The sequence below is a fragment of the Plectropomus leopardus genome, chromosome 12 (assembly GCF_008729295.1).
Source record: "Plectropomus leopardus isolate mb chromosome 12, YSFRI_Pleo_2.0, whole genome shotgun sequence".
Classification (NCBI taxonomy): Eukaryota; Metazoa; Chordata; class Actinopteri; order Perciformes; family Serranidae; genus Plectropomus; species Plectropomus leopardus.
Window position 1 is genome coordinate 23,624,426 of NC_056474.1, and position 21,514 is coordinate 23,645,939.

At 39.1% G+C, this 21,514-nt stretch overlaps 1 protein-coding gene across 1 annotated transcript in view; it reads right to left on the minus strand.

Annotated features, from left to right (window-relative positions):
- The window catches only part of LOC121951319 (contactin-associated protein-like 4), a 127,205-nt gene extending 112,305 nt beyond the window's left edge, over positions 1 to 14,900 (minus strand). Inside the window, 1 exon segment of the mRNA XM_042497596.1 lies at positions 14,776 to 14,900. Coding sequence (XP_042353530.1) covers positions 14,776 to 14,860 — 85 coding nt within the window. The 5' untranslated portion in view covers positions 14,861 to 14,900.
- Between the last annotated feature and the right edge of the window lie 6,614 nt (positions 14,901 to 21,514).

Consider the following 21,514-nt stretch of genomic DNA (forward strand, 5'->3'; position numbering starts at 1 on the left):
CATAAAGGACTGGGAGGATTTCTGGGAAGTTCGCCATCTTTACACCAAATTGCAATGGCTTTGTTCTTCCCAATGCAAACAACCAGTTCACTAAAAAGCATAAAGTCCCACGAGACAAGCCCACACCTGAAATAAGATCTGGTTCACACTCTCCATTCAGCATTTTCTTCACCAGATTAATTCTGGAGAAGATGAAAGATACCTCATGAGCTCAGAGATTTAATCAAGCAGCCCTAATATTCCCCTGGAGCCTCCACAGCTTAAATAACTAACTCTTTCTTAAGGCAACACATAGCCTTCAACGAGTGAGCAATAACACCCCTGAGTTTGCCATTCAGCCTCCAGCATCTCAATAATTTACTGTAACTCATATTAAATCCCTCCACAGCCTTCAGCAGCTGAATAATCAAACCCTTCTTTCAACACTGCGTATGTAAATAACCAAACCATGCAGATACTATAACCTAATTAGCTGATACACTGGTCATAAGGTTCAAAGCTAAGAGAATATGATCACCTGTCCATCATGTCAGCCCTCTTAAAGTTTAACCACAGGACTGAATATAAATAAATTTCACCTGACTCTGACTCACAAACAGCTTTTTAAATTTGACTTTTAGGCAGCATTTTGCAAACTTTAACTTTCATTAGTTGTAAGTTTAAAACTTGAGGTCGGACTGGGAAAGTGGTGACTCAGAGGAACCAGTGAGTCAACATCATTTAAACACCCAGGGATGGGGGTGAAAATGCAAATCAGCATACACACACACACAGTGGGAGTTCAGTGGTATTATCTGTCATTAGGCTGGGATTAAAGTCATTTAGTGTTCTTCAGATTATCTGTCATTAGGCTATGATTATAACCCACACTCCAGTGGCTCGAAATCAGCTCAGAAGGGAGATAAAAACCTCAGGGAAGACCGATGAGACTGAGAGCAAGAGAAAGAAAGTATGTTTGAAGATGACGACTGGGAAAATGGCTTTTTCTCTGATATTGTGATTGCTCTCTGAACTGTAACTTTTTTTTTTTTGTAGAAATTCAACTACAGGCCCATAAATCAAAAAAGAATCGTAAACATTTTCAACTTTCCTCCTGCTAGTGTTTCCAAATGGTAATATTGTTGGTGTTGCAAGAAAACAAGATTGCTTATCGTTTTTCTCAGAGCACGTTTTTTTTTTTTTTTCCAAGATTAGTAGAGTGGCTGTTCCATCATCCACCATTTCCACTACTGGGAATAGTGCCTGCAAATATTTACATTAATATTCTTTGGTAACTGGAGATAGCTACCAACAGCTCCTGAGGAAAGCAAAGGCCCTGTCTTCTTCCTGATTTGATTGCACTTCCCTTGTGCCGTAAATCAAACCTTGAATTTCCGCTGGATTGTGCCAGTAGCAGACGGAATTACATAATGAAAGTGAGCCTTACAGGGAAATAATCTAAATACTGATGGTGTTAAGCCTTTGAACTGTGCATAAACATTAATTTCATAATGAAAAGCTAAAGCAAAACACTATTTCCACTTAAAACAATATATGGTTGAGCAAACAGCACAAATTTACCTTTTTCCTACACAGGGGCAGACTGGCAACACAAAGCAGCCCAGGAATTTCCTGTCAAAGAGCCCGAATTTTTATACACCAAATCTGAACTGACACATTGTGTAAGTGAAGTGATGACTATTAAAACAATTAAAAAGTTAATTTGTATTGTTTGCAATTAAACTAATTATCAAAATGATTTCTCTCGTGTTTGTGTGCAGAAAGTAAAAATTCAAAGTAAAATTGACATCATGATTGCCCGACAATTCATTTGACTTTGTAACCTGCTTTTTACAACTATTTAAAATGTTTCAAAACAGTGTTTAAACACAGAATTAATTAAAACCAGCAGACTTTATCCAAAGAAACATACTAACACACTACATATTTGCATAAAGTATTTTATATACTATATTTACTTTACTGATGTCAAGGTCTTGCCAGTGGCTGAGCCTGAATTGTGGGTCATGGTCGCACTGATGTCGTGGTCCTGACCAACACTGCCATTATTATTAGTCATACCTCCACCATTATTGTATATGTATGATTGTTATTGCTACATGCATAAACTATAATATATGCATGTAATTTATATACTATCATAAACTACATTTATTCATATTTACATGTCTGTTACTATTGTTATGCTATTTTATTATTATTATGGCTGTGCATCGCTCCCTCTCTTTCCTTTGTGTCATTTTGTCATGCACTACTGTAATTTTATTGTTCTTTACGACATCTATTGCGCATCTGTCCATCCTGAGAGGGGAATCTCTCCCTTGAGATTTTCCTTGGTCGCGTTGAAGATCCAAGGGCAGAGATGCTGTAAAGCCCTCTGAGGCAAATTGTGATTTGTGATAATGGGCTTTATAAACAAATTTGAAACTGAAATCGAAAATTGGCTGAATGCGTATTTAACAAATCATTTTTATTAATGGAGTGGCTATCAAATATTGTTTATTAGGGGTTAACAAATGCCTGGTCGTTGGCAGGGGGCCAATGAGTCGCCCACAGGGCCCTTTCAAAATATAACTGAGGGCTTGCACCCTCGTCTGCATGGCCAAATCAGCCGACACTACAACTGCAGTGCACCCATATACTGATACTCATAGTATATATACTGATACTAAGGACACATGTGTGACTACATCCATTTCTCAAAATAAGGTACTGATCAAGGCCATATAATGCTGGGGTGCGTAAAAAAAGGGGCAACCTTCAGCCGAGAATTTCCCCATTGCCAGTCTGTGCCTGTTCTTATCCCTATATATTGTGATAAAATAATGAAGTTGCTTTCTTTATATCTAAAATAAATAAATAAATAGGCCCACTACTGACACTGGCAAGCAGAGAGTATATTAATCAGACAGCAGCCAAGATGTCCTTACTGTTCATACTCAAAAATATATCTTAATCAACAAAATTTTCAGGCAACACTTTTCATCACAGACGGTGAAATGAGGCTTCGCCTGAGTTTACCTTTGAAGGTGTTTCCCACCGGCTAGTTAGCTACACTTCCATCTGAAACTACTGCAGACGGATGATAACCAGACAACCAATGTGCCGTTTGCTGTCCAAGAGCCATGCTGGCAGGGAAAGACGGACTGGAAGTGCTTTAACAAGAATATTGCAGCTTCAACGGACAAACAGTGTTGCAAAGATGATTGAAAATTAGCTTCTGAGAGCTTAGCTGAGTCGACAGAAACACAGACTCTTTTATTTTGTTTTACACACCAGTAAGAGGCACTGGAATTATTATCCAAATATTACAACACCTGCAAAATCTGGAGCAATACTGATGACAAATCAGTGTTTCTGTAACCTGATGCCTTTTATACTGTATGTGGCCAACAATGATCTCTACAATGATCTTATAGTGTTTAATCATTGGTGTTTAGGATTTATTATTTCACCGTTCACCTTTGATTTGTCACAACCGATTTACTAAATATAGTGTCTCTATTAAACAGCGATGAAAAGCAGCTCCACTTACAGAAGTGATTTAGACCTCGCTGCTCAGACGCTGAATTATTGTGAGTGAAGAAACACAAATATCAAACCTCTCAGGACATATTTTAGCTCCTTCAATTCACTCTGATAAACAGCTTCAGCCAGACCTTGCCCCTGGCACTGGAAACAAATGAAATGTGGAGAGAAAAGTCAGCGTGGATGATTATTAAGTGAATGATGCACTACAGGTGGGCTCTTTGGGGAAAAAAAGGCTGAAGGACAACTTATTGGTTTTAGGGAGCTGTATTTGTTTTTGGCTATGGCTTTTAAATAGCAGAATCTCCTTTGGGCACAAAAGTTTTCCCATTAAGGTGATAAGATTTTTATGTGGCTCTCCCCAGCTTGTGATGACAGTATTTTTCATTTATCTGTTCTCTCAATCCAAACACTCAACGCTCATTTACTTTCTTTAAGTTTCAATATGTCTGTGTGTTTATCTTCTTGTTTACCTTGAAGGAGGTCATTAAAGTACTGATTCTTCCTTAACTCAACTATATAATTATAATTATTACACTTGTATTAATCTAATCAGAAAAGCAGGCTGCAAGCACAGACTCAATCCACAACCCTTCCCCTTCATTGACAACTAATAAAGTGTTAGACACCACCACTGCAGTTTTGAATTTGTTACATTTTTATCTGTTAGATTCGGTGTGTATTGTTTTTCTTTTCCCAGCTCCGGTGACCCCCCCCCCAAAAAACATTAAAATTTAATTTCCTCTCACCATCTCGTTCTTCTTTTATTTCTCACAGGGAGAACACAAGTTATCTCCTTATTGATCCATCCTAATCCTCCTCTGTCAATAATGACTTACTTATCTATGTACATCTCTTTAATAAAATCACCCCCAGGGCACTAACAAAGCGTACATGAGTAATGGCACCATCATTGTTTTTCTAATAATAATTTGATAGTGTGATATAACAGCTATAGAAAAATGTGGCATCACTGTGAAGATCGATGAGCTGAATTAATTGTTTCCTGAGTGTTTTATTCAGTTTTCTCCTGGGTTGGTGCACAATATTCAGGACTGCAGAGGGAAAAAGAACAGAGCTTAAAGGAACAGTGTGTAAGATTTAAGGGGATTTAGTGGCATCTAGTGGTGAGAATTGCAGCATGGGACCTGATGAAACTTCCCCTGGATAGAATTCTTTCTGTATTCATTGTTCAGGATGTTTTTAAGGGAAACAAGTTATTCAAATTAATTTTTTTTCTTACTTTTCTTTAGAAACAGACATTCAAGAGGTTTGTACCAGGAGCCAAATTATCCGCAGATGTTTGTTCCTCTCTAAAACAAACGGGCCAGGTAATTTAAACTCGTAGAAACACTAAATAAAGCACTTAAATGTATAAAAATCTGTGGTTTTCTGGCACTCTCAAAGCAGGCCACTGTAGAAACAACATGGCAGACTTGCTCCCTGTGTAGATAAATTGGCTTATTGTAAGGCAACAAAAACATTTCTAATTTTCAGGTTTATAAACACGGAGACAAACATAAATTCTTTATTATAATTACATTCCTGCCAATACATCCCCCTAAATCCTACACACTGGAATTTTGAAGCTGCACTTAACAATAATCATACATTAACAATTAGTCAAGTGACTACATGCAATGCGGAAACAATGTCTCCTAGTGATGAAGCCATAGAGAATTATCTTTCGACTCTGCATTTCTTCACAGCTACACTATATTAAAGAGTTTTAGCATCTTTTGACTCATTTTAGTACCGAACTTTATTTGTTTTGGTTCCCTTTCAATTAGCAGTTAGCCACAGTTAATGACTAGCTGGTGAACACAGTGAAGCATTTAGCAGCTAAAGAGACACATCCCTTGGGAGATATTGAGACCAGAAACAGAGGTAAAAGAAAGTACACTTAAATTAATCAGGTGAACAGAAACACAACTCCAAATAAATACCAATGTTGCTCTTTCTCCATTAAAAAGTTTATGATAACTACTTGTAACAACTTCAAACATATCAACAAAACACTTTTAACATTTCTAAAAGTAATGACAGGAAATGGTCGAATGTGTAAAATGACTCGGTAATCACAAACATCAACAATAATATAAGTTTTGCTCCACACAATTAAACAGCGAGAGCTTCTATCAACAGTCTCAAATTTGCACCAATGTTCAGCATCACACATAGAGAAATTCATCATAGAAGACGTGGGAGACCAATTTTGCACTCAAAGGAGCCTCTTCAAAAGCCTTATTATAATTTGAACAACCAGGAACAGCACACTGTGGCATTGTTCTTTTTCTCTCTACAATCATACTTTTTCTCAACTGGAAGCTCATTACTTTATCACAATCACTCCGTCCACCTACACATAAACCTCACACCAGAGAACAAGCTGCTGAGAAAGATCCCGTGAGGCATCCTGGGAAATGAAGTGTGAGATCGCTTTCACACCTGCCTTGTTTAGTTTGGTAGAAGCAAACCCTGGAGCATACACTACCTTTGTGAGGTTAGTTTGGGCAGATGTGAACACAGCTATCACAAAAAAATGGACCTATAGCTCATTAAAGAGGTGATCTCTGTCACGTTACAAACTAAATCTGCTGCGGCACAGTAGCAGCATTGCGCCTCTTTTGCATTAAGACAAATCTCTCGTAGCCTGCTGTGCTTTGCTTTGTGTGTAAACGTCATCTTTAAAGGAGCCTATGCTCAGGTGTGCCCTCTGTTGAACAACACAGGCATACCTGCCAGATGTTAGGAAATATTTCCAGCTGATGAGCATGTCACAGTTCAGGAGGATTAGTGTACGCCTCCATCTGAACTTGATATACTCCTTCGGCAATTTCAGTGCATCAACATTTCATTTCCAAACTATCATTGGCCTAAAGCTATCAATGCAGACATTGTATTAAATGATGTCTAGGGCCAAAATCAACGCACATCTTTGTCTTTCCATTGTAAAATTGGAAAGTCTGCTCTTGTTTTACTTTTGGTTTACTTTCCAGAGTTTTCCTGCATGGAAATAAGAAAAAATAAGGAAGCAGTTTTCTTGAGGATCATCAGGTCCACTTGTACATAAATGCTGCCATGGCAATTTGCAACATTGTAAACTGATCGTATTTGGAGCACATTAAATGGACTACGGTGTGTTCAAACAAAACCAATGAACCACAAGATCTAGTTGAGATTCTCCTGATATTACCGAGATCAAGAAATGAAGGATAAACTATGACACACAGAGCTACACTCAGTGTCAGCACTGTACAGACAGGCAGAACAAATTAGGACTCGGAGGGCTTGAAATTAGTGACGGAAACTTTAACATTACATTGTAAGCTCTGAAAATATGTAGGCTATTTGGAAATTTTCTAAGCTATTTTGTTAAGTTGCGTCTTAGCAAAATGCTCTGAATAACAAGTAATCAAAAGAGGGAGTGTAATATGCTGCCGTGACAGTCTTATAAATAATAGTGAAGGTTAACTGTCTGGGTTTAACTGTTTCGGGGCTTGCAGCCTCTCTGTTTACATCCAGCTATCTGTGATTCTTCACTGCAAACCAAGTTAGCCGTTAGCTGCCTCTCCTAGCTAACACAACCACAGCTGTTGAGGACAAGTTCTCACGGGTTGCAATATGCTCCAGAACTACTCCAGTGGACGTATGTGCAAGTAAAAAAACGTGAAAATTGGCATCAAGTTCAGTGAGAACATGGCACTATAGGTGTGAAAAGCCCTAAGTGACTTCAGATGTAACACTTAAGAGATGTGCTCCTTGAACTTCACTGATGGATTAGCAGGTCATATGTGTCTCATTTCACTCCAGGCAGATATATCCTCCTTTTCACATGCTTACAAATGTGTGAAATACACGTCACGTTTGGCTGTTCTGTCCAAAACATTAAGGGCTGATATATAGTATTACATTTTGAGCCTACTTTGACAATCTGTTTGCAGCTTAAAGAGGAATGTACTTTATTTATTTTGGTCTTTCCACACTTCTGCAGATTGATGGATGGATAATAATAGGATAAATATCCATTTTATTCCATGCATAATTTTTTCCTTACCAGATTCTGGAGACTACATTACCCACAATGCAACCCCACTGCTGTTAAGTTGGACTGCGATTTGGGTTTAAGTTGCCAAATAACTGCCACAAGACGGCAGCTAAGTTCTGCAGTCATACACCATAAACATTATATCATTAACCCTGTAGTTTTTTGTCACTTTTATTAATAAAAACCATAAATGAGTGAAAAAAGTTGAACAATTTTATTCCCATTGTGTCCATGAAGCGTTGTTTATTGCGTCCATGGAAACAACGATAAACTCATCCGTGAAGTTATAGTTTCCTTCCACTGACAAAATAGTAAGTAAACATTTCTGTAACTACATTACTGCATAACTCATAAATGTTGCTATGCAATTATACAATTTAAAAACAATGCTGCATTTTCTCTTAAACTAATTTGGTCGCGGTGTCTGGGATTTGGTTTAATTATAGGGCACATGGGGTAGCTTCTAGAGCTTGATTCGGCTTTCCACCAAAGATACTACTGTCTCTTTTGTCTATATTTTACTGCGCAGTAATATACAAACTGCTGCAAAGTGCAACAGAAACACTTAAAGTGCACTTTTATGACACAGCTAGACAACATGTCTTGCATCACAAACGGGCTCAATAAGGCTGACAGTTTGGAGCATACAAAGTTTTTATGTTCAGATGTAGCTTAAATCCAAAGTGTTAAATAATCAGAGAATTGGGAGGATTTCTGAGGGCATCTGAGGAAATCACCAGCTAACAATACAGCAAAGCTAATTAAATCCAGTAATTAATACAGACATGAATTCACAGCGCTGCAGTGCTCGGAGGAACGGTGAAATAAATCAGAACAAAACAAGTTATAAGACAACAAAACTTTCTGAGGGCACAATTAGAGACACAGCAGAGAACCAATAAACAGAGAAAGAGAGAAGATACACAACTGTCTCTAATGAAAGAAACCTCTGATGGTCTTAATATTGTTATTCAGAGAAGGTCTGCTGAACACTTCTGCTGTTTTTCAGACTCATTTCAATTCAGTTCCTCAATTTTAATTTTCTAATACAAAATCTTTGTCTGCCAGCATCTCTGTTCAAACATTTTAAAAACTTTTAAACTTTCTGAGTAGCTGAGCAGAAAGGCAGCATCAACTATTTTGACAAATATATATAGTTTACAATTGTAGACAGCATGTGCACATTGGTATATCTGCAGGTACTGAGAAATCATAAGATAAAGTTAATTTAGTTTCCAGAAAAAAAGGCTGCAGAAGGTATTAAAATGTGTTAAATTTAATTTATGAAAGTCATAAATATTTTCTGTTTCCTGCTGTAGGCAGTGACATTTGTTATAAAAGGTCTTAGTATCTGATTATGGGATGTTACACACGTCCAGCCCTAGACACAGAGTAAGCTGCCTGCAGGAGGAGAGGCTTTGTCTGGTCAGGCTTTAAGTTAACTTTATCTTCTGGCTTAAGCATATACTTGGTGAATTTACAGCTCAGAGCAACTTAATACGACACAGTCTCTGGCTTTTGTTTGATATATTTTGTTAGAGAAAAATTTGCTGCACCTTTCCGATCAATCATTAGCATAGTGAGCTTGTTTACTAAATCACGCGAATGCCACTTCACAATGAATGCACAGCTGAAACCCGTTCAAACTCTCAAACTTTGTATGGAAAAAAGGAATAAATAGTCGAACATGTATGAACAGCCAGATACAATTTTACTGACATAATTCTGAGTCTCTAAACCTGACAAAGACATACACTACATTCCACTGTCTGCATCCTGTACCTTTTACGAGCAAGTTAAGATTCAGTCTTTCTTAAGGATGTGCCAACATTTGGACGAGGGAGCTGGGGATTAAACCACCAACATTATTATTAATGGCCAACCTGTTGCATCACCTGAGATGTAGCTGCCCACTCAACAGTCTATTTTGAGCCACTCGCTCTACACTATCTGGAGAAACGGGAAAAATAAACCAACAATCAACAAGAGGGAACTACTACAACAACAAGATACATTTGTTTATTGCTTTTTCAAACTTTTAGGAAGTCAGTCTGTCCTTTTTCCTCAGACAGACAAAGTTTGAAGAACATCTCACCTTTTTCATTGAACATCTAAACTAACCTGCAGTACAACTGAGTAAAACAGCAAACCAATGTTTCTGGCAGCTCAAAGGCACATTTTGTTTACATGTTATTCATATGGCTGCCGGTCTCTGAGCTGCTACACATGCAGTGACTCTTTCATATTGTAATATTGGAAGGTGATTAAACGCACAGTGGCTTTACGGCCCTGCGGGGTAGCTTGTTTCACAGACCAACTTCCTTGAATCTCATCACTTGTGACTTGCTCTCGCTGCTCCGGCTAACAAGTCATCAGAGCACCATCTGTGGCTGTTCAAATATGTATTCCTACTTTGTTGTCATTTAGTACCACTTCCATAATGAACTGTGAGCTGTCTGCAGGGGAGGGGGAGAAGGAGATGTAAAGCTCAGTGTGAAACCTGCGGCTGGGATCCCTCCTCCTCTGCAGTCCTAACTTAATATGCTGCTGTGGTTTATGGTCTGTGCATGATGAGTGTGCTGCTGGGTCAGACTGGGCGAGATAAACAGATAGACAGAGAGAGACATCGAGAGAGAGAGAGAGAGAACGATCAATGCAAAAGAATGACTCATGTTGTAATTGCTCATTTCACATATTTCCTAAGCTGTTAAAATGGGTTCTTTTTTTAAGGCAGAAATGTATCACAGATTTTTTCTGTAACTGAATAGTTGTGACAGGTCCATCACTTTTAAGGAGCAGGAGGCAATGAAACAGTATCAATCTGGTCTGTGAATTTTTTTAATGCTTCTGCAAAGATACAAATCTTTGCAAAGCTATACAATGAGGGGTGTTACGGGTAACAAATGCACCGAGGGGCTGTATGAGGCTGTCCTCCTGAGACAAACAATAGCTGCAATTTCTTTAGCAGATGCCCCATAATGATGTTTATGTTCAAGTCACAAAGCCCTCTAGTGGCCGTAGTAATTATGATGTTGACCAGGTGATGTAGAGCAAGATCCCGTGTTCTTTTAAACTGACATTCAACACTGGTAACCATGACCATGATCATACTATAACCGCAACTATATGTATATTGCTGTAACCATGACAACAAATGACCCCTGTAAAAAAGTAGTTATTTTAACCCAAAGCATCTTTCTCAAAACCTAAACAAGTTGCTTTTTGCCTAAACCCTACCAAACCTTAACCACAGCATTGTTTAATCATAAACTAAAAAAGACACAGAAAAACTATTTCATCATTCCAATACCCCACTATGCTATTTAGTATTCCAGAAAAAATATTGTGTATGTCTCAATACATAGTATGTCAAATGTAATATCCCCAAAATACCAAGATGTTTGGCTCCATTCAGTCAGATTTTGCAGTATGCGCCCCAGCATGCTTTTCTGACTATTCCGACCCACAAACCTCTGCACAGCAGAAAATAATGTCACATCAACTGAGCCACTGACAGCTCATTAACAGCTTGACAGAGGCTGTAATGACTGATGACAGAGCATTAAAGTGACAGGTGACCAGCTGATTAGCACTAATAGCTATATAAATTGGTTAAGTGAACACAATAGTTATAACGATCACAGACAACAACAGGACATAATTGTTAAATAACAATGAAAGAGAAATGCATGTGATGTTTTACTGCTGTGACTATACTATACCACAATCTACATCTTATGCAGTTATCACTTAAAAGTTTTCATTTCATACATTGTAAAGTAAAAACAGCTGAGTTCTATCGGTTGATCTCTGAAACTGGTAAACTCTGCATAATGGCATTTAGTTTTATCTCCAGTAAGATTGAATAGAATCTCTACTGTCTTGCAAAAAACAACCAAACAGCAGAGCATCTTTCTGAGCACATTGCACAGATAAAAAGAAAACTAAAATGCTAAAATACATTTTAAAAAACCACATATAGACATTAAATTTCACAGTAAAAGAAAGTAAAATGACAGTTATCAAGTAAGTGCAGATCAAGTAACATATATATAAACAAGAAGGTCAAAGTTTAGGGCACCGTGTTAGAAATAAGTAGTCTGTTCTGAATGTGTACATACTGCATGCAATAATATGCACTTTGTCAATGCAGCTGCACTAGCAACTGAAAGTAAAAAGACAAAGTGTGTGTGGAACGCACCCCATGTCTTCATGCTGATATGAGCATCAGATTAAAAACGCAAAAAATAATGCATTTTGTTTTGTTATTGGAGGGACTTGTAGCCCAAATCCCAACAATGCATTATGAGGAACTGCGCACTGAGCAAGCTGATTGATTCAACTCATGTCGGGTATACAACACAGAAAAATGGGTTGTATGTATCAAAGTTGACCTTAGCACTCATTTTCATAAACTGTTGTTGTTGTTTTCTTTCAAATATTTAAGCAATATGTGATCAAATAGTTAATATCAAGGTGTTTTCATTTACACTGGCTGATAAGACCTCTTCTGAGGACAGTGTGGGCATGTACAGTCTGTGTGTGTATCAAACTGAAACCCCTGTTAGCTTTTGTTGGTACATGAACTCAGGTGACCTCACAAAGCTCCACCCACCAACAACCTGCACAGATGTGTGATGAGACATAAGTAATGAAAACATCTAGAGGGAAGTGCAGGGCCTTTAAATGAACCATATTAAAGTAAGGTAACAAAGTATTCAAACTATAAAAGTAGCTTTTTGAGGAGAAGTTTTTTTGTGTGCTATATAAAATTTCTAAAGATGGAAAGATGTTAAATGCTGGCAGCTACAAGTTTCACAAAATATTCCTAGATCCTATCAGCTGAAACCAAATATAAACACCTCGATATGAAACTACAGCGCTAGACAGAAAGAGAGCAGCGGGGGAGAGAATGCATGCAGTGAGAGAAAGGGGCATGGACATGAAACAGAGAGAGAAAAATATGCATATATAGGTAGAGAGAATAAAGGAAGGAGGACGGAAAAGAGGAAAAAGAAAGAGCGACACAGCAGCAGGAGAGCAGAGATCCAGGCAGGAGAGGAAAGAAAAAGATTGCGGGCATTGAAATAAATAAAGACAAATGTGTCGGGAGGATAAAGGAGGAGGAAGGAAGCTGACAGGAAACAACAGGAAAAGAAAGACAAGTTGGAAAAGAGAGGATGGAAAGTTAGCAGCAGATCTGAGTCGGAGACAGCAGACGAGAAACAGCAGGGGGTTAAAAAGAGAGAATCAGATATTTCAGACTGTGGATGCTCCTTTTATGAAGTAAGCACAGAGGATGACGGATAAGGATCTATATCACCATTACTAAAAATATTGTCTTCACATACACTCCTCTATCCTCATCCTCACTCATCTCCTCCTTCCTGCCATCATATGTCTGACTGTAGAGGACGCAATCTGTCTCTCTCTGTCTTACCATTTTACAGCCAACTGTTGTACCATTAAACTGCAGCAGGAAGATCAGATTATAAAACACTTTGCATAATCATGCAGTATGTTGCTTTGGGTAAAATATCCTCACTAAAGGTAGATACTATGGGCTTTCCTGAAAACCTTAACATCCAGATTTACCCTTTTGTTTCCTTTAAAGTAGCTTCAAGGTTGAAATATAGTCTTATATTATTAGACACATGTACTCTGGATAAGCTATTCAAACCCATAAATCCATGTTTTCTGGCCACACCATCTTGTCGAAAGGAAATATTCTTTGTGCATCATTTTATACACATTTCTTCAAAATTCTGCTTGACATTTTTTTAGTAACTTTAAGAGCTCAATTAGATTTTAAAACAAAGATATGTGAGTTATTTTGCAAAGTTTGACTTTGCACATCATTAGTTTGTTATTAACTGTGAGGTTTACTGTAATGGGTTAAAAGACAATACAGTTGAGTGTGAGCAGAGATGACAAAATGAGAGGGACAATCAAGAAAAAGGACAGAAATAGCATTCTACACAGCAAAGGCAAGGCAAAGAGCGTTAGTTCAAAATAAAGACCAGAAAATGAGGACAAGAGATCAGTGTCGAGTAGAGGAGAATAAAATAGTGTAGGGATGAAGGACTTTTTCTGCCATCTGTTTCGATAACATAGAAGCATACATCACTGCCTTCCTCTCTCCTCCCCTCATCCTGTTTCTCTCCATCCATCCTCTTGGATTTCCCTCCCTTTCTCTCTCTCTCTCTCTCTCTCTCTTCCGGCAGGGAGGCATAACAGCAACACACCACTTCATATTCACACACTGACACAGTGTCAGACCTGGACACTACCCCATGTTCACAACCAGGATGAGTCAATGACACATAAGAGAAGAAAAACGTTTTTTTCACCATTACAGAAATCACAGACTCAAACCAGCAACCTCTCAGTCCCACACCAAACCTCCACAACCTGCATACAACCTCTTTTTCTCTCACACACCTTCACACTCTGGCAGAGTGTGTGAGCACAAAAAACGTGGCTCAGTCCCAGGATGCTCATCATGCTGCACTGAGCACCAAATTAACCAGAAAGAAAACAGATAACCTTGTTTTATGCACACGGTGGATGAACTGGCTTGCTGGCTTTTGATAGGGGTGATAATGCTTCTTTCAGCCCACAGACGAGAAAAACAAACAGCTGAGACCTTTTCCTGCCAAACATTCAGCTCTGTGAGTCCACCTCTCTGCAGCAGCATCAGAAAATGCAAAGCTTTTCAGGAAGAATTTTGACCAGTAAAGCACGTGTTACACACAGTAAAATGAATAAAGCAAGGACGTTGCGTAAAAGTTAGAGCCTGAGCAGCGGCCACGTTGCGCTTAAAAATTACTGCTAAAATAACGATATTATTCATTCAACTGATTGAGCCCTCACAAATTCGCTAAAATTAAATATTTTTTTCCACATCAAACCGCCTTATTTCTCTTGAACCAATCGCTGATGCGCAACCAATACGCGCAAAACCGTACAGTCTTCATAAAACCAGAGAGCTCTGCACTTTTCCCAAATTAATTGAGTGAATATGTAACACAAACAGCTGATATATGGCTGGTTTCAGAAATCAGAGGCTTTGCAATTTTCCAGGGGGTATGACAGACGCATGAAGCCCCCGTTTAAAGCGGCCCCTCCGGGTCTGCGCTGCCCGGACTCACTCCGTCTCCTCCGGGGAAAGTGAAACAAAAAGCGCACAGTCTGCTCACCTTCTCCGGTTGTCCCGTGCGAGCTGCAGAGAAGCAGGACGACCTGAGCGATAATCCCAGCGACTCTTTTAGTCCCAAAATCCATGATGATGAAGCGGCGGGAAGACTGCAGAGAAGCCAGGCGGCTGCTGGAGGAGAGAGACGGCCAACCTCTCCTCTCCAGCTCCAAGAGAGATCTCCTCACACCAGACTGAAGGAAGAGAAGAGGGAGAGAGAGGGAGAGAGAGAGAGGTGGATTTAATGTGGTCACACTCCAACTTCACTGTGCCTCCTCCTCTTCCGAAAGCCCCCCCTTCAGTTCCTTAGTTGCATAAAAGCGGATTCAAAGACTCTCTGCATTGCCAAACTGGGTCCCCCAGTACATCTTTCACTGCGTGTGCTGCTGGCAACTATCGAGCTACTGGTAACCATTTATTATCCATGGGCCCCGGGCAGAATTTTTGCTAATTGGCACCACCCAAGGCAACAAATTCTAGTTTGGTATGAAAGAGTCTATGTGTATACATGATATTCACAGTCACAGTTTGTTCACAGTTATCAATCTATAATGACACCAGATACAAAGAATGAAAAAAATCTGGTCACTTTATTTGAACAAAACATGTCAAAAAATGTATTCTACATCTTCCAGTCATGTATTCAAACAATGATCATTATCATCCTCACCCTTTATCACAGATGTAACATTATACTGTCATACTACAGCCCAGCTGCCAAAAGAAAATGTTGGAATTGTATATTTTCTGCAAACCATAGATACGTATACATATATCACTGTCTCTAAAGTAATGTAAAGTGTATTAGCTGGCTTTGTGTTTCGGAGGTGAAGTGCATGACACCTTGGTGGGACACCTACCAACATGCAGACTAACAAAGATCAAAACAGGCTGTTTTTATGCAAGTCATCGTGTTTCCAGCAGCTTTTTACCCACCATGCTGGGTGGTTTTACCCAGAGGATTCCAAAAGGGACGGTGCCATGAAAAGCAGTTTGTTTTTTTACAGACATCTCTGCATTTCCTGCTGGGATAGTGCTACAAAAAACGATTGCTTTCAAATGAGACATCAGTGTGTTTGCTGCAAAGATAGCGCCATGAAAGGTGGCTGTTTTTTTACTGAGACACCACTACATTTCCAGTGGGGGTTGTGCCACCAAAACAAGTATTTTAAGCCAGAACATACATTTTCCTAACAATAACCAAGTGGTTTTTGACCACACATTAACGACAACATTGTTCAGATGCAAAGAAAAGTACAGTTTCAATGGAGTTGCTAAATGAAAATATACATATGTTTGCAGAAATGTACTATGCCAACATTTACTCTGGCGATTTGGTTGCATATCCATATCCATTGTGCTACAAATCTGACCATCATCAGCGTCGTCACAACGGTCTGCAGTTTGGCAGGCATCTCGCTTAAGTAATATCCCATCAACCATCTCCTTTCCCTCCCAATGACAAAATCAGCTGATAAACTACATAACTTTTAAAAGGCTGATCTATGTATGATATGTTCAGATGTAACATACTCATGGTTTGCAGAAACGTACAATGCCAACATTTTCTTCTGCTAACTGTGCTATTATAAATTAGTAATCAAACGTTAGTTTTATAAGTCAGGTCAGTTAGCAACAGAAGAGATATACCTGGCAGTTACTGAATGCAAATATTTAGTGACTACCAACTAGTTTCTACAAAAACTATTTTGTGTGGTGCAACGCATTTTAATGTATTGATGGGTAAAAAAAAAAAAGTCATTTATTTTGGGTCTAATGTCCATCACATTTAAACAGCTGATGTAACCTACTTCAGGAAATCACTGCACCAGGCCAAAAAATACCCACTTCATATATACTGCATAAGCGTGTTATCAATCTTCTCATCCAATTCTCAGCAAGAATGCAAACAAGTCAATTTTCCCAAAATGTCAAACTATACCTCTAGGCTATTATGCATATTTGATAATATTTGCTTCTAAAATCCAGACTACATTTTTTTTAGTTATTTTCATGCAGGCTACATGATGATGCTGTTTTACTAAGAGTCTTTCCTGGTTCTAGAACTGTCATGGATGCCCCTCCACTTTGAATCTAAACATGAAATGCTGCACTCTCTGAGCAAAATGGCTGCTATCAGATATTTCCCCTCTATCCATGACAGAAAAACAGAAAACAAGAAAATGTGGGCTCAATTTGGCCAGAAACCAAAACAGCTGACCTCTCTGACCACCACTTCCACCACAGGCTATTATAACAAGGATTGCAAAGCTGGCGCCAACCACAACAGCTCTACCACTCAGCAAGTTGAAGCTAAAGAAGTCTGGTGGGCATTGGGGGGTCTGGCACTGCCCGATTATCGACCTCTGGACGTCTTCAGCGTTACAGCAGAGGATCCTGGTTCAGCCTCATGCAGCGAGGAAGAAGAAATGTGTGAGCTCTACATCCGGCTGAAAGAAGTCGAGTTGTGCAACATGATGGGAGACACTCCTGGCATCCCGCAGTGTAAGGAGACAATGATAATAACAACCTCTGCCGCCATTAGACAGTTTAATAGCGCACTTCAGAGCCAGGGGAGTCCATAGAATTGGTTCTTTTGCAGCTTTTTAATGTGGATTATCATCAGTATAACTATCATTCAGTCATGATCAATAGAGTTAGAAAGCTTTACGATCTCTTCAGTTCATTTATGTCTGCTTCTCAGGACAAATGGTGCGCGTACAGGAAAAGAGATTTAGAAGAAAATAAGTGATGTTGTTATTCGTATATAACATTTAATTAGATTTTTTTCTAATACGTCTTTTCCGTCTCTTTCCCCTTCAGTCAAATGTAAGAGGAACATCAGGTGCCAAATGGTGACCCAGCAGACGAGGAGAAAACCAGTGGGAAGAACAAGAAGACATTATTTTTAAAACACATCTTTATGTTTATTTGAATAAATAAACACAACAATGTTCTTAACCACAATCAAGCTACTAACTTTTCTCAGATAACAAATCATGAAAATGTGAAATATTGTTAACTTGTAGTGACACAAAAATGGTTTCTTTAAAAAGTTGCCTTTATCAGGTTAGACTTTTCTGTTTAGACCTTTCAGTGCTTGATAAAGACTTAAAACTGAACAGACTACATTAATGTTTTGTAAGCTTTTCGGTGATTAGGAATGATGCAATGTTTCTATGCACCAACAAAAAAAGAAAGCTCTTGGCGTATTTTGGCATGTTTTCTTCCCTTTAAATCCATGCTCTCAGATTAATAACCTGCAATGACTGTTAAACCGAGAGCGTAATTATGAGAACAATTTTGAGTCGAATTCTGCAATAGATTTGAAAGCTGTAAAGGATAAAGACCTTTGACAGTTTCCGACATTCGAATAAAAGAACAGGTTTGAAACTCGCAGACGCTCATTCATTTTATGATCATATCTGTGTCGGGTGACATGCTTCGTTAGCACGCATTTATTAGTCACTGTGAAAACATTGTGGACGCGTTTCAACAGCTTATTTTAGAATATCCACCCGGTTCGGTGATGTCTGGACAAACTGTTGTTGATTTATGGCCAAATTTTGCAACAGGCCAATGCAGTGGTGGCAGAAACTGTGGTACAAATAAGAGCTATGGTTTAGAGGGTGATGTCAAAAATTAGTTTTTCAAAAACTCAGAAAATCTAGTCAGTCAGACTTCAATGAGTAAAGATGGATGTCGTACCAAGTTTCATTTAAATCGGGCTTACAACGTAGGTGTTTTCAAAGTTCGACTTTATTTGATAGCGCTACCATCTGGCTTATTAGGATCATATTTGTTGAGCAGCATTTGCAGAACCTCCGGCCAAAAATGGAAATGTCATGTGTCTATGGTGTACTGCTTCACAGGAATTTGGGAACAAACACAGGAAACAAAGATGGCCCAGGAGCATAAAGTGTATGGGCCAATCGCCCCTTCCCTTCCATCCCATGTCCGGCGCCCTTGCTCACACCACATACATCTTCATACTTGACCTTCATTGTGATTGCAGCTACACTCTTGTAAGTTCCATGACTTGTATCTTGCACAGATGCTAAGCTATCGCATTGACAATTATCTATCCACAGCCAAACAGACAGACAGACACCTGGCAAAACACTCAAGACAGCTTCTGCGGTAGTTCACCCATCACATCTCATATCGCTGTGGCTAATTTATGCACTGCTCTAAGGGGCATATTGCCATCCTCATACAATATGTAGAATGTTAAAAAGCTTCTACATCTTTTTAAAAATAACAGTAAGTGTGCTTCTATCTATTTTTTTGCAACTATCTTTAATTTCAGCATTAAAATCTTGAAAGGAAACACCAGAAATATTGCAAAAAAGTCTTTACACCTAGCAAAGGTGGAAAGCTGAAAGTTCAGTTATAATTTGCACTACATTTGATGGAAACCTGGCCACTGGCCTTGGAAGTCAAAAGTCAATGTCATATTGGTTATAATTACAACAGGTGGCTAACAGCTACAAGGAATCAATACACAGCAGGAGTTTCAGACCAATTTGTGTATCACAGAACCGCCACAGGACAAGGTTATGGTGTTATGTTGAACAGATCACGTCAGGCACTGATCATTAACAGAACACATCTATGAGGGAGAGGAGGGTTTTGGCTGTATTCATCGGATGGTCAAGAGAAAGCCCTGAAAACAGGGAGGAGCGAGGAAGACGTGCAGAGAGAGTCAGCAGGGGAATCAGATAATGAAAACCTACTGAGAGTATAGACAGCAGGGGAATCAGATGATAAAAAACCTGTTGAGAGCAAACACAGCGGGGGAATCAAATATCACTGAAGCCAGAGACGGCGAGAAACAAGGGATCACACCGTGCTCTATAACGCGAACACTCAACGCAAGCGTCACACACCTCGGTGGCCTGCAGACACACTGCACAGCGAGAAACCAGCTGGCTGTTTAATGTTCAAATCAGATGGGTGAGAGATTTGAAAACTGCAAACCTGAGATACGTTGAAATCACACAGAGAGGGAACAACAGGCTTTTGGTCACAGGAAATATTTGAAACTTTAGCGTAAATCCTGAGAGTCAAAGTCAAACAGTGACGTGCACAGCGGGAGAGTAAGAGATAGGGAGGGAAAAAAAGGAAATTTCCCAAATCTAAAAGCAGGAAATGGTGCGATGGATGGAGGTCTGATGCTCTTTCCATCAGCAAATTTACAAGACCATGTTTTTGATAAGTTTTGTATTTTATTATCAGGAAAAAGAAAACTAAAAAAAAATAAATGACAAGAGAACCAGAATGGTGTTATTTCTGTTTTGTTAAAGGACCATTATTTGTTGCTGCGTTTCAAATCTCTTGGCAGCTTTGAGCAAAACTTGGCCACTGTGGGAGATGTGGGGAGAGCAATTTGTTCCATTTTCCACAGAAGTATCCTTTTCTGCCTAAGCTGTGTTTTGCTTTTAAAGAAATATGTGTATAATGTGACCACATTTTTTCACAAGATAAAGAAAAAAGTAGAGTATATTTATCAATATAAGGTCTATAAATGACCTACTGTGCAGCTGAAAGAGTGAGTACATTATGGTAACTAGTGATGGGCACAAGTAGGCTAGTCACGTAGCCAATTTGGACATCAGTATTAGTTCAACTTCAACATATAGACTAATAGCACATGGGGAAAAAAGAGACGAAAAAAGATAGATAGATAGATAGATTGATAGATAGATAGATAGATAGATATTGTAACGTAAGTATTTTTTTCTATTCCCCCTCCACCTCCAAACACACAGCGAGCTGTTACGTTTCTCATGTGATATACAGCTGTTTTGCTTTATGAGCTCATTATAAAAGCTATAGAGACGTCATTATTCAGTGTTATTAAATGAATCTTTCATTAACAGCAGAAAGAAGGGCAACCATCTCATTCCAACCCTTTCTACTCATGATTCAGTGCATCAGTGTACAGTACACAGACGAGATGACTTCTCTTTGAAACTTGTTTCTGGCTCCCAGCAGCTTGATCTCTGCTCTGCTCTCAAAGAAACTGAATGTCTTTTCTGTTTCAGCCAACTGGCCGGCCAGTCGGGCAGCAGGCCTCCAACAGCCTGCAGCTGCTGCTGTGAATATAAAACAGAGTCAGAGTGCATCGATCACCAGCCCGCTCCATCTGGTGTTCAACAAAGAGTAAATATGAGCGTGGACAAAAAGAAACGAGACAGCGGCTTAAGAACAACTCACATCATGTCAGAGACACTTTGAGCCTTTAATGCTTTAGTTTAGTCCATTATCTACCAGTAACTGCTCCGCTGAGAGCTCTCTGTGGCTTTGAGCAACTACAATACATTCTGGAGATGATTGTGCTACTCTCAGACAGCAAATTTATAGACTAAAGGCCTGGTCCAGAAAGTTGTATGTCTTTGCAAATGACCAAAAATGGTTCTGAATGTTTGGTGACAGAGGGACTACTCGCTATTCTCTTTTAATGAGGCTAGCTGGTGAACTGCTGTTCTTGGCGAGCTAGCCACTAAGGCTGGAGATATACTTGCTGTTAAACCTAGCAGTTACATGTCCGGCTGTGTTTGGCTGTGTCATGAGCGTTTTTGTACACATACTAGTCAATACGCAGTGCATGTTTGTAGACGATACCTCTACAGGGGACACAGAGAGCCCAGATTAAATATAACTCAGCTACATGATGTTTGGGATGTACACAACAGACATGGCAACACTGGAGGAGGTTACTATTTATCATCAATCAAATT